Source organism: Rhincodon typus, chromosome 10 (genome assembly GCF_021869965.1).
Source record: "Rhincodon typus isolate 14 chromosome 10, sRhiTyp1.1, whole genome shotgun sequence".
Lineage (NCBI taxonomy): Eukaryota > Metazoa > Chordata > Chondrichthyes > Orectolobiformes > Rhincodontidae > Rhincodon > Rhincodon typus.
In genome coordinates this window covers 79,768,391-79,782,988 of record NC_063341.1, presented here as the reverse complement: position 1 = coordinate 79,782,988, position 14,598 = coordinate 79,768,391, and the positions used below count along the sequence as shown (strand labels likewise).

General features: G+C 43.3%; 1 protein-coding gene across 2 annotated transcripts in view; it reads right to left on the bottom strand.

The window, feature by feature from the left end:
* erich3 (glutamate-rich 3) overlaps positions 1-14,598 on the bottom strand; it is a 70,959-nt gene that overhangs the window by 11,637 nt on the left and 44,724 nt on the right. For both annotated transcript variants that reach the window (XM_048602412.1, XM_048602413.1), the window contains exons 7-11: positions 13,463-13,660; positions 8,738-8,918; positions 6,464-6,650; positions 5,321-5,595; positions 3,090-3,284 (exon numbers count right to left, since the gene is read on the bottom strand). In XM_048602412.1, the coding sequence (XP_048458369.1) occupies positions 3,090-3,284; positions 5,321-5,595; positions 6,464-6,650; positions 8,738-8,918; positions 13,463-13,660 (1,036 nt within the window). The remainder of the gene's footprint in view (positions 1-3,089; positions 3,285-5,320; positions 5,596-6,463; positions 6,651-8,737; positions 8,919-13,462; positions 13,661-14,598) is intronic.

The following is a 14,598-nucleotide window of genomic DNA, read 5'->3' as shown; positions in this document are numbered from 1 at the left end:
ATTTGAGTACATATGACAATAAAGGTAATTCAATTCAATTGATGACTCGACCTTCTGAATCAGTGGTGACTGAGAGCTACAGGAGAGTCTCACATGAAGGAATACAGCATAGCTGTCACATGGGCAGATGTGAAGCATATTAAAATGCTGCTAGTCCATTTCTTTCCTGCATCTTCTACGTATTAGTTGAAAGAAAATTGTAAACACAGTCTGTAAACTGAATAACAAACCATTTGCTTAGCGACAGAGATGTAGCAATAAACAGCATATTAAGTAGCAGCAGATTGTGTTATCGTGATTATAATTAGCAGCGAGCACTGTTCGTTTGCATAGAGCTCCCAGATTCAAGTGGATTAACCTTGGTTGGCAAATGGAAGGAAAGACAAGTGGCTAAAGTTGAACTTTGAGGTTGATCTCACGGGGCACACACTGGTCTGCAACTTTCCACAAACTGCAACACAGATTGCCTACTTTTTCTAGGATTAGAAACTCAAGAAATTAAATAATAATCTCCAGGGGACTGCTAGGAACAAATAAATCCAAGCTGAAAATTCTTTGGGGACTATTAAATCCATTACATGCTGCTTTGTTTGAGCACTTCAGTTTTATTTGTTGTGAAACATTTTGGGAAGGGCCAAGTTGGCTAATGACTGAGTAAAGAATTATAAATTGGCTCATCAAGAGAAGGTCTGCTTCTGAATTGGCTTCGGAAGACAAGAAGCATTAAGGATGGATATCTTGCATGGCCAATGATAGTTCAACAAGCCAGGTAACTGGAGGTCATGTCTCAAGGCATTCAGGATAGGTAATAAATACTGGCCAAAACAGATGCCAGGTGATCCAGCTAGTTTCATTTCTTTGAGACTTCGTAGTGATTGGTACAACTGAATGGCTTGCAGGGCCATTTCACAGGGCAATTGAGAGTCAACCACATTGCTGTGGGTCTGGAGTTACATGCAGGTCAGACCACGTGAGAATAGCAGATTTCCTTCCCTGAAGGACATTAGGGTTTTTCTAACAATTGACACTGGTTTCATGGCCATCAGTAGATTCCTAATTTTTTTTTCTTGAATTCAAATTCCACCATCTGCCATGGTGGATTTGAACCTAGGTCCCCAGAACATTAGCTAAGTTTCTGGATTAATCATTTAGTGATAAGACCATGAGGCCATCACTTCACCTCTTGCTAGCCTTCACAGAGATAGGATTCAAGTTCAGGAACAAGAATGTCATAGAATTATACAGCACAGAAACAGACCCTTTGGTCCAACTCAGCCGTGCTGACCAGATATCCTAAACCAATCTAGTCCCATTTGCCAGCATTTGGATCATATCCCTCTAAGCCCTTCCTATTTTAAATGTTGTAATTGTACCCACCTCTGCCATCTCCTCTGGCAGGTCATTCCATACATGCACCACCCTCCATGTGAAAAGGTTGCCCCTTAGGTCCCTTTTAAATTTTTCCCATCTCACCTTAAACTTATGCCCTCTAGTTTTGGACTTCCCAACCCTAGGAAAAAGACCTGTCTTGCTGCAACTATACAGGGCTTTGATGAGGCCATACCTGGAATATTACGTGCAGCTTTGGTTTCCTTACCTAGGAAAGTTGTTCTTGCTATAGATGAGTCAGTGAAAGGTTGTCAAATTGATTCCTGGGATGGCAGGACTGACATATGAGAAGAGACTGAGTTGGTTAGGATTTTAGTCAGTGGAGTTTAGAAGAATGAGGGGGAGGGGATCTCACAGAAACCTATAAAATTCTAACAGAACTAGACAAGGTAGATACAGGAAGGATTTTCCCGATGGCGGGGGAGTCCAGAACCAGGGCTACAGATTAAGGATAGGGGGTAAACATTTCAAGACTGAGATGCGGAGAAATTTCTTCGTCCAGAGAGTAATGAACCTGTGGAATTCCCTACACAGAAAGGGATTAAAGTCAAAATATTATGAGTTTTCAAGGAGGTAGATATAGGTCTAGTGGCTAAAGGGATGAAGGGATCAAGGGATATGGGAAGGCAGTAGTTGTAGGGTATTGAGCTTGATGATTAGCCATGATCGTATTGAATGGTGGAGCAGGCTTGACAGGTCGAATGGCCTACTCCTGCTCCTATTTTCCACGTTTCTATTTTCCTATGGTATGTACCACAAGAACTGACCACATGGGATGAGATCTTGACATCCGAGTCAAGCCATTGCCTCCCTCTGACCTCCAACACTGGGGATCTACAGACTGTCTCCCTGTGCCCTCTGGTACAGGGCCTGGAGGGTTTATAGTGAGGGGATGGGTCAGGGCTGGCTAACTAACTAATCATACACAGGGCAATTTGCAACTCAAGCTGCACATCAGGAGCTGGCAGGAAGTAGGAAATCAAATTCTGCTTGGCTGTGGATGGAGAATGTAACAACCCTGTTCGTAAAGGAGATTTCCCCTCAAATCCACAGTGCCAGAAGTGACTATCATCTCCAAGGTGAACTGTAGTGACTCAACAAGGCTCCTTTGACAGCATCTTCCAAATTCTTGGGCTGGATTGAGGCCATGAAAGGTGCTATGAAAATGAAGAGATAACACAGTGTGGAGTTTGAGGAGCACAGCAGGCCAGGCAGCATCAGAGGAGCTGGAAAGTTGACGTTTCGGGTTAGGACCCTTCTTCAGAAATGGAAGTGAGGCCTTGTTCATTCACATCTGTCTTCTTCACCCTTCATTATTAAGCATAATTCAGGGGTCTACCACAGACTCCAAAACTGATAGCAGTAACTTACAGTAAAAACATGCTTCTGGACAGTAATGAATAAAATTCAGTCCTGAGCCCCATAGGACAGGTGACCAGAGATTTTAAGATGCTCTCTAAGGAGAACAGACAGAGAGAGATGTGGAAAGATTTAGGAAGGGAATTTGAGAACTTAGGGCCCAGGCAGCGGAAGGCACGGCCATGAACAACAGAGAGATTAAAACTGGGAATGAATAGAAGCCAGAATTAGGAGGAGCACACAGATCACAGAAGGTTGTAGAGCTGGAGGAGATTATAGAGAGGTGGGGTGAAACCGTGAGGGACAATATCCTAATATTGCAAAAGACATCCTGGCCTTACCTTCACTTTCACTATCCGAGGAGTCAGTGTGTTCCTTCTCACTAACTGATCGTTCATCCTGAACATCTGAATTCTCACTTTGCTGTTCATCATCTGAGCTCCATGTCTTCTGCAGGTCTGCAGGTGACTTTCTCTCACCCTTCTGTTCCACCTCCTCATTTGTTTTCTCTCCCTCTTCACAATCATCATCATACTCTGACAAACAGATAAACATTTACAAGTGTTAAAATTTAATGGAAATACAGCACTAGAACCTTTCAAAATCCACTTTGCAAAAATAAAGCACAGTCTGTCAAACCATCAGATGCATTTTAACGTTATTCGGGGATTCCCAGGTCACGTTAGTATCACTTTAGATTTCCTGAGAAATGTTTCCCTGTGCCTCTTCTAATGAATTCCTTTAACATTTTAAACATCTTGACTAGATCCTGTTCAAGGCGTGTCATCGATCTGTGTTGGAACATCAATTACATCCCATCAGATATATTACAGTCAGATACATAGCCAGGCGCCCATGGTGTGCCGTGGGGATTTCGGTGGGAAGAATGTGGAGGAAGTAATTTAAAATATATAAACCAAATGGTAAAATTTTAAACCTTAACCACTTCATGTGGGAGCAGGTTCTACATTCTAACCACTCAGAGTCAGTCGCACTTCCGAATTGATTTTAAGAGGCCTTGAATACAAGAGCAGGGATGTACTGCTGAGGCTGTAAAAGGCTCTGGTCAGACTGCATTTGGAATATTGTGAGCAGTGTTGGGCCCTGTATCTAAGGAATGATGCGCTGGCCTTGAAGGGGGTTCAGCAAAGGTTCACAAGAATGATCCCGGGGTGAAGCGTGTGTCATATGAGGAGCGATTGAGGACTCTGGATCTGTACTCGATGGAGTTTGGGGGTGTGGGGTGGGGGGAGGGGAGCTGATTGAAACTTACAGGCCTGGATAGCATGGGTGTGGAGATGTTTCTACTAGCAGGAGAGACAAGGACCCAAGGGCACAGTCTCAGAGTGAAGGAACAACACTTTAGAATTGAGATGAGGTGGAATTTTTCAGCCATGAATGGTGAATCTGTGGAACTCATTGCTGCAGAGGGTTGTGGTGGCCAAGTCATTGAGTGTTTTTAAGAGGGAGATAGCTATATTCTTGATTGTTAAGTGTGTGGAGGATTACAGAAGAATGGGGTTGAGAAACCTATCGGCCATGATCGAACAGCAAGCAGACTCGATGGGCCAAATGGCCTAATTCTGCTCTTATATCTTATGGTCTTAGGGTTGGGCATTGTTTCCTTATTTCCCTATTGGATTTTAATTAATCATATATATGTCCATTCTCCTACAAGTGGAGCCATTTTCTCCACAACTACACTGTCCAACCCTGTTCACCATTTTAAAGAGTGTTTTCCAGTCCTTCTTATGTCCTCTTTGGTTGGAACTGGAAAGAACCTCAATCTTATTCTTCTTTCTTTATGGTTACAATCAAAAGAGCTGTACAGGGCATTGGGCTTTACAAAGAGAGGAAGGAATACAAATCAAGGAAGTTATGCTTTACTCATTAAAATCACTGCTTAGGTCCTCATTTGGACAATTATATCTACTCACTGTTCTTTAGGAAGGATGTCAAGAACTTGGACAGCGTTCCAGAAAATTTACTGGAATGGGAGCAGTGCTGAGGGACTTCAGTAAATGTGAACAGACTAAGAGGAAGTGGGATTGTTCTTCTTACAGCAGAGAAGGTTAGGTTGGATTTAATCAAGGTGTTCAAAATCATGAAGAGAAGGGCAGGAGGTCAATGACCAGAAGGACACAGATTGAAAGAAGTCGGTAAAAGACTGAGAGGGGGAGATGAGGATTTCTTTTTAAAACAAGTGAGTTGTTGGGACCTGGAACTTGCTGCCTAAAAGGGCAGTGGAAGCAGATTTAATAATAACTTTCAAAAGGGAATTGGAGAATACTGGAAATAGTGAAGTTTAGAGGCTTTGGGGAAAGGGTGGGGCATTAGATTAATTGGACAGCTCTTTAAAAGAACTGGCCCAGACACCATGGGCTGGTCCTTCTATGTGTTGGGAATGAAGAAGATCTTGTCTCTTTACAGCTCAGACTCTACAAGTTGGTTTTGAATGACTTGTTCATGTTGCAGTGTATCAGACTGTTAATTAACCCAAGAATCTTTCCATTAATTCATTCTGTTCGCTGGTGAAAAAGAATATCAAGACAAGTACATCATTGTGACTAACCCTCCTTGGAACTTCTGTCTTGGGTCCTAGTTGGTGAACTTCCACCTTCATCTTCATGCATTCTCTCCTCTTCATTCACTCTCTCCTCTTCAATTGAGGATTCCGCTGTCATTGCCTCTTCCTGACTAGTCTCCCCGCTGGCATTCGCTACAGTTAATTTCTCTTTGTCTTTTATCGGTTCCTGTTTTTCTTTCTCCATTTCCTTCATCACTTCTTCTTTCATCCGTTTCGGAGGTGGAGTGGGTTTCTTGTCCAAACCCATGGTGATGATACATCTGAAAGAAAAGATAAGACAGAGCAGACTGAGGTGGTTATCTGAAAGAAGAGATAAGACAGAGCAGACTGAGGTGGTTATCTGAAAGAAGAGATAAGACAGAGCAGACTGAGGTGGTTATCTGATAAAAGAGACAGGGCAGGGCAGACTGAGGTAGTTATCTGATAGAAGAGATAAGACAGAGCAGACTGAGGTGGTTCTCTGGGAAATACAAAAGCTTTTTGGGGGAAGAGAATTCCAAAATTCCACTTCCCTTTAGGGGAATGAGTGCTTCTTGACATCACCCCTAAACTGTTGGCTCTGATTTTAATATTCTGTCCCCTTTTTATGGACTCCCAAGAAATAGTTGCTTAAGAATTGTGGAAAAGGCTCATAATGAACACAAGTCAGGAGCAGCAGGGCTGGCCCCCTGAGTCAATAAGATCCTGATGGATTTAATCACTCCACATTCCTGTATACCTCTGATAATCTCTTTACCACTGGCCAGAATCTGTCCACCTCTGCCTTTAAAATTTTCAAAGATTCTGCTTTCATTGCCTTTTGGTGAAATGTTTTTATTTTGTTGGTGCAGACTCCATGGGCCTTTTCTGTACAGTATGACTCTACGTACAGCTCAAGGGGCTTCTTGTTAACCTTCTGGTCATAATACACTTTAATTAGGTGTACAATTTATGCAGCAGCTTTTCTTTAGCTGGATGGGGCTGGCTGTTCATTCACAAAATGACCACTGTGTACACATGTATCACAACTGGGACTACACTTCAAAGTGATCCATTTCTGAAAACATTATAGCTTGTGATGTCCTGCCCAGCGCCTGTCAGTGCAGTGGGATTGGGGAGTATGCGTTACCGAGATGGGATTTTGCCTACCTGTAACATGGGGATGCTCCGTCCACATCCAGAAAAGCAAAGTAAGCCTGCTTGCCGCCAAGCCGAGAGCCCTTGCGGTGCTTATATTCGCAGCAGGAGCTTAGGCGATTCACCTGGATGCCATTGAGGAAGAAGGTGAGGCTGAAGGGGAAACCCGAGTGTCGGCGGGATACAAACTGGAATTTCTCTGGAAAGCAACAACGAAGATGACGTTTTAAGAACATTCACACAGCTACTGCTGCATAAAACAGAACATCTAACAGATTTTAATAGAATAACAGTGGACCTGAGCAACAGAAGGAGGACATTCAGCGCACTGAGCCTGTTCCAACATTCGTAGGAGTCTTTTCTCACAAAAGAAAAAGAGAACAATAACCGCCTACCCTTCCTAAACATAATGTTAGAACATAAGAACAACGGGGAACTCCAGACAAGCATACACAGAAAGACAATACATATGGACCAGATACTTAATTACACCAGCCAGCACCCCAAAACCCATAAACAGAGCTGCATCAGGACAATATTCAAATGAACCACAATACACTGCAGCAACCTGGAATTTTGCAAAGCAAAGTTGGAGGGTTTGAGCTACAGGGAAAGGCTGGGGCTATTTTCCCTGGAGCATCAGAGGCTGAGGGGTGACCTCACAGAGGTTCATAAAATCAAGAGGGGCATGGATAGGATGAATAGGCAAGTCTTTTCCCCAGGGCGGGGAGTCCAAAACTAGAGGGCATGGGTTTACGGTGAGAGGAGAAAGATACAAAAGGGATGTAAGGGGCAGCATTTTCACGCAGCGGGCGTTGTGTGTATGGAATGAGCTGCCAGGGGAAATGGTGGAGGCTGGTATGATTACAACTTTTGAAAGGCATCTGCATGGGTACACAAATAGGAAAGGTTTAGAGGGATATGGGCCAAATGCTGGCAAATGGGACTAGATTTATATAGGACATCTGATCGGCCTGGACGAGTTGGACTGAAGAGTCTGTTTCCATGCTGCACATTCTCTATGACTCTAAAAAACAGGAGCACTTATATGAAGTTTTCAAAAGGAATGGATCTCCAAAAAATTCATTTGCCGTTAACTCCGCGACAGACCACAACAAGAAGGTACAACACACCAGACACACTAGTCACCTTATCGTACATCAGAGACATTTCAGACATGACCACAAGACTACTCAGACCCCTAGGTATCAGAGTAGCCCACAAACCAACAACCACCCAATGACAGCTACTGATGAACGTAAAGGATCCCATACCCACAACCAATAAAACTGATGTAATATACAAAATACCATGAAAGGACTGCAAAAAATATTACATAGGCCAAACTGGAAGAAAACTGACAATAAAGATACAGGAACACCAACTAGCCACCAAGAGACACGACCAATTCTCACTGGTTTCAATATACAGACAAAGGAGGACACGGGTTCGCTTGGGACAAACACATCCATAATAGCATGAGCCAAACAGAGACATGCCAGGGAATTCCTGAAGGCCTGGCATTCCAACAGGAACTCCATCAACAAACACATTGAATTGGACTTGATATACAAACCACTGAAAAACAGAACTGGAAGTAAAGCCGACCACCCCAGCAAACCAAGGCATAAAAATAACAAGCGGGACAGAATACCAACGCTTCACCTAGCTGTTACCTAGCAGGGTGACGAAACGTCTGCAATCAAACCCACCGGCTTGGTGAGCAAATCTACAACCTCATCCACAACCCGAGCTATAAATCTTCTCAAAAACTTTAAATTCTGGAAAAGTCTACACTATATCCTTGTGCTTTCAAGGATAACTCATTGGGCAAAAGGTTTTTCCTCTGAAAGCCAATCTTTGCAGGGCAATCAATTTTTTGTTCATTTTCCTGAAGCAAGTGTGTATGCATGCCTTAATAATAAGCATTTATACTTCCATATTACCGACTGTGCACATTAACCAATTCTTGAAACTTTATTTAATAAGCTTTTTCTCATTATCAACACAATTGTGTTTATGAAGAAGACTGGTTGATAGATTTATTTTGTTTAAAATCTGATATAGGCAAGGTACTTAATTGGTCATCTTGGTAACTAGATAGAAGTATTTTTGTTTTACATTGTGTGCTGTGAATAATGGGACTGCAGAAAAGTGCACCCTTTCTGCTTTGGTTGTAATAAAGGCCTTGACTAAAACTGTTTATGCAGAATTTTCCTTTGCCCAGCTTCAACATTGAAAAAAAAATGAAGACACGTGATGGAAGGATTTTTTTTCTAATTTCACCTGCTTCTAGAAGCTTCCCTTTGTAGACGCACAGGTTTTCACCGCCGCAGTGCTGCTGATGAACTTTGACCTCATCCCTGGCCTCTGCCTGGTCATATGAGAGATGTAGATGTTTCCCACGGTAAACCATCGTGACCAAGACATTGCTGTGTGTGACAGCTCGGTGTGACTTTGCAATTTCCTACAATAATAAATAGGATTTAAACAGCAGAATGAAGACTGGCAGTAATGGCGCTGCCAATCAGTTACAGTGGTACCTAATGGCTTTAACTTAATCAGGAATCACAGCAAAAGTCTCCCAAGAGTAAGACTGGGGGTTGTCAGATTGCCATAAAAAGCCAACTAGTTAACTAATGCCCTTTAGGGGAGCAACCTCATTAGCTATAAAGCACTTTGCAACATCCTGAGGTCATGAGAGGAAAAAAAGGAAATAGACGTTTGATGAGGTTAATGCTGTTCATGTGATGTATATGAACCTCCAAGAGGTATTTGATAACGTACTGAATGATAAGACTTGTGAGAAAACTTACAGCTCATGGAACAAAAGGGACATTAGGAAAATCGATTTCAATTGGTTGGTGGTGAGAAACAGAGAGTGGTTTAACAGTGATTAATGGATATTTCTCAGAATGCAGGACAGTTTGTAGTAGAGTTTCCCAGGGGTCAATGTATTTTCTCTGATGTATTTTAATGACCTAGACATTGGTGTACAGGCCACAATTTCTACATCTGTGAATTATATGAATTTTGAAACATTGTGAATTACGAGGAGATCCGTGCAGAACTTCACGAGAACGTGCAATGGGTGAGTAGGTGGCAGATGAAGTTCAATGCAGGGAAGTGAGAGATGCTACATTTCGAAAGGAAGAACCTGGACAAATCAATGCAAAACAGGGATACAATTGTACAGGAGGTGCCATATTTGAGGGATCTGGGCATTTATGTATATATATCATTTACAGTGGCAGGAGAGTTTGAGAAGACTGTTAATAAAGCATACAGCATCCATTATTAATAGGGGCACAGAGCACAAGAGCAAGGAAGTATGTAAAACTTGTATGAAATCATAGTTTGGCCTCAACTGAGTATTGTGTCCACTTCTATGGTAGCACTTTCTAAAGGATGTGGAAGCAATTGAAAGAAGGCAGAAAAGATTTTATGATGATATACCCAGGAATAAGGAACTTCAGTATAAAGATCGAATAGCAAAGTTGAGTTTTTTCCTTTAAGGAGTTGAGAAGGGATTTGATGAAGGTATTCAAAGTAGTGAAGGGTCCAGGGTGAAAGGCTTGAGACCAAAACGACGCTGATTTAACAGTATCTGGCAAAAGAAGCAATAGTGATACAAGGAGAAACATTTTCACACAGCAAGTGGCTTGGTAAGGAATGCATAGCCTGGAAATGTTGCAGAGAAAGATTCAAATAAGACACGCAAGAGGGCATTTGATGATGGAGTCATACAACACGGAAACAGAATCTTCAATCCTACTCGTCCATGCCAACCAAGTTTCCCAAACTAAACTAGTCTCATTTGCCTGTATCTGGCCTATATCACTCTAAACCTTTCCTACTCATGTACCTGTTTAAATGTCTTTTAAACTTGTAACTGTACGTGCATCCAACACTTCTTCTTGCAGCTCATTACACATATGAAACACACTCTGTGTGAAAAGGCTGCCCCTCATGTCTCTTTCAAATCTTTCTCTTCACACCTTAAAATTATGCCCTCTAGTTTTGAACTACCCTAGGGAAAAAACCTTTGCTGCTCACCTTAACTGTGCCCCCTCATGATTTTATAAACCTTGATAAGGTCACCCCTCAAACTCTTACTCTGTAGTGAAAAAAGTCCCAGCCTATCCAGCCTCTCCCTATAATTCAAACCCTTCAGTCCTAGTAATATCCTTGTAAAAGCTAGGGCTTTTCTCTTTTGAATGACGAAGGATGAGAGGTGACTTGATAGAGGTGTACAAAATGATCAGAGGTATAGATAGAGTGGACGGCCAGAGACTTTTTCCTAGGGTAGAGGTAGCTATTATGAGGGGTCATAGTTTTAAAGGGAGAGGAGGTAGATATGGGGAGACGTCAGAGGTAGGTTCTTTACTCAGAGAGTGGTAGGGGCATGAAATGCATTGCTGGAGAGGGTAGTGGAGTTGGCCTCATTAGGGGCATTTAACCAACTATTAGATAGGCATATGGATGATAGTATAAGGTAGCGGTGGAGGTTAGATAGACCTTAGGTTTAGGGTAAACGTTCGGCACAACATGGTGGGCCGAAGGGCCTGTAACTGTGCTGTACTGTTCTATGTTCTAAATCTTTTCTGCGCCCTCTCCAATCTAGAATATCCTTCCTATAGCAGAGCGACTAGAACTGTACATAGTGCTCCAAAAGTGGCTTCACCAACATTCTGTACAACTGCAACACGACATCCCAACTCCTACACTCAATGGTCTCAGCAATGAAGAAAAGCGTGCTTAAACGCCTTCTTCACCACCCTGTCTATCTGTGATGCCACTTTCAAGGAACTATGTACCTGAACTCCGAGGTCTCTCTGTTGGACAACACTCCTCAGGGCCCTACCATTAACTGTGTCAGTCTTGTCCTGATTTGTCTTACCAAGATTCAACATCTCACATGTACCTAAATTAAACTCCATCTGCCACTCCTTGGCCCATTGACCCAATCGACCAAGATCCTTTTGTATCTGTCCACTATACTAATTTTGGTGTCATCTGCCAACTTACTAACCATTCTTCCGATATTCTTATCCAAATTGTTTTGTTTATTGAAATAAAAAAAAATTTTCAAGGTTACAGGTGAAGACAGGGGAATGGAACAGAATACTGGCTTTCTTTCAGAAAGCTGGTGCAGGTATGAAAGGCAGAGGGGCCTCCTTCTGCACTGTAACAATTCTGTGATTTCATGACAATTTCAAATCTGCCACTTATTTTTCTTTCATATAATCTACAGCAGAGGACGTAATCTTAGGGATGAAGGGCTCATCATGTGAGGAATGGTTGAGGACTCTGCCTCTGTACTTGATGGATTTTAGAAGGATGAGGGGGCCTCTAATTGAAACTTACAGAATACTGTTAGGTCTTGTTAGAGTGGATGTGGAGAAGATGTTTCCACTGGTAGGAGACACTAGGACCCAAGAGCATAGCCTCAGAGTGAAGGGGTTACCTTTTAGATCTGCGATGAGGAGTTATCAGAGCAGCATGGTGGCCCAGTGATTAGCACCACTGCCTCATCACGCCAATGACCCGGTTAAAATTCTAACCTTGGGTCGTGTTTGTACATTCTCCCATGTCTGCATGGATACCTACTTGGTGCTCCCATTTCCTCCAAAGTCCGAAGGCGTGCAGGTTGGATGGATCAGCCATGGCAAATGCAGGATTAGGGGGATATGGTGGATCTGGATGGGATGCTTTTCAGACAGTCATTGTCATACAGTCTTGCAGTACGGAAACAGACCCTTCGACCCAACCAGCCCATGCCGAACATAATCCAAAACTAAACTAGTCCCACCTGCCTGCTCCTGGCCCATATCACTCCAACATTTCCTATTCACGTGCTTATCCAAATGTCTTTTAAACACTGTAATTGTACCCGTATCCACCATTTCCTCAGGAAGTTCATTCTACATGCGAACCAGCCTCTGTGTAAAAAAACTGGTGCAGACTCGATGGGCCAAATGGCCTCTTTCTGAAGAAAGTGGCTGCTTAATCTGTGAAATGCATTGCCGTAGATGGTTGTGGAGGCCAAATCATTGAATGCATTTAAGACAGAGATAAATAGGGTCTTGATTATTAAAGGGATCAAAGGTTATGGGGAGAAAGTAGGAGAATAGGGTTGAGGAACTTATCAGCCATGCTTGAATGGCGGAGCACCACAATGGACCGAATGACCTAATTTCTGCTCCTATGTTTTATGATCAAATGGTGGAACAGGCTCAGTGAGTGGAATGGCCTAATTCTGCTCCTATATCTTTGGCCCATGTGAACATGAGTATTTCTCAGTTGTGGAGAATGAGTTTTGAGGATAAATCAGCTTGCTGAGTATGAAGGGATTTGGCATGGAGGAGGGATAGAATTATAAAACCCTACAGTGTGGAAGCAGGCTATTTGGCACATTGAGCCTGCAACAGCCCTTCAAAGTGCATCCTACCCTGACCCACTACACCCCCTACCCTATCCCTATAACCCTGCATTTCTCATGGCTGATTTACCTAACTTACGCATTCCTGGACATGATGGGCAATTTAACATGACCAATCCACCCAACCTGGCTAGCAGTGCTTTCAAAGCATTTTCCCATTGTGGCCCTTTTGTGAGGCTTGAAAATTATTGCGACCCCTCAGTAAGAGTGGAGGGGAAAATGGGCAGAATGTGGAAGGGGGAGCCACCCTGACTTGTGGGAAACCAAAAATATAAGCTAATTACTCCTAAATCCAATGTAGAACTCAGGAGAGTTCTAGCCATTGACAGTGAGGAGAACATGGAATGTGCTCCCAAAGGGAGTGGTCAAGGTGCATAATCAGTACATTTAAGGGTAAGCAGTATAGAGAAAGACACAGAACATGGTCATGGGGTGACATCTAGGTGGGGGGGGGGGGGGGGGAGGGAAGGAGTGTCTTCATGTGGGACAGAAGCACCAGAAAGGAGCCATTAGGCCGAATGACCTGATCCTCTGCAGTGCATTCTGTACAATCAGTATTCTTTTCTTACCTTTGCTGGCAGGTTGGCTGGGCCATTCGGAGCGGTGGTCGGCCGCAATCTCCTGCCCCTCAAACATCCATTCTTCTCTCGTTTGCGCGGTGTTGGTGGGACGGGGGTTACATAGTTATTGATCACTGGGAGACGGTAGGGAGACATCCCAGTGGGAAAATCCAACGTGTGCCAATTCCTGATCAAGTCTTGGTCCGGCTACCAGGAAAAGAAAATTATGCAGCAAATCACAACCGGAACAACTCCCCTTCATTCAGACCATCTGACAATTGTTTTTGCTCACTGTTAATCCACTAAACTCAAAAACATAGCAAACCATGCAGAGGGTAGGAATAAAATTCAGGAGGATGTCAACAGGTTGGTGAAAATTGTCAAGGACATGACAGATATCGTTTAACAGGGAGAAATGTTAATTGTTACATTAAGGGAAAATGATGAATTAGCAACATAAAACAAATGGCACAACTTTAACATGGTCCAGAAACCGAGACAGTCAAGGCATAAAAATGAATGAGGCTATTAAAAAATATGCAGGATCGATAGGGCCAGATAATACATCAGCAAGGAAATTATGTCAAAACATTAAAAATCACTCAAGCAGTTCCAGCTGGAGGACGATGTGCAATCCTGGGCCCCGCTCATTAGGAAGGATGTCAGGGGCTTGGAGAGGATGTGGAGGAAATTTAATGGAATGAGAACAGGGATAGGGGACTTCAGTGAATGTGGACAGACTGGAGAAGCTGGGATTGTTCTCCTTAGAGCAGAGGTCAAAGAAAGTCTTGTACTTCCATAACACCTTCACATCTCAGGACTAATTTAAAGCTAATTTAAAGTGCTGTCATTGCTCTAACATAAGAATTACAGCAACTAATTTTGTTTAGTGCTCCCTCAGTACTGACCCTCTGACAGTGCGGCACTCCCTCAGTACTGACCCTCTCACAGTGCGGCGCTCCCTCAGCACTGACCCTCCGACAGTGCGGCACTCCCTCAGCACTCCCTCTGTACTGACCCTCCGACAGCGCGGCACTCCCTCTGTACTGACCCTCCGACAGTGCAGCACTCCCTCAGCACTGACCCTCTGACAGCGCGGCACTCCCTCAGCACTGACCATCTGACAGTGCGGCACTCCCTCAGCA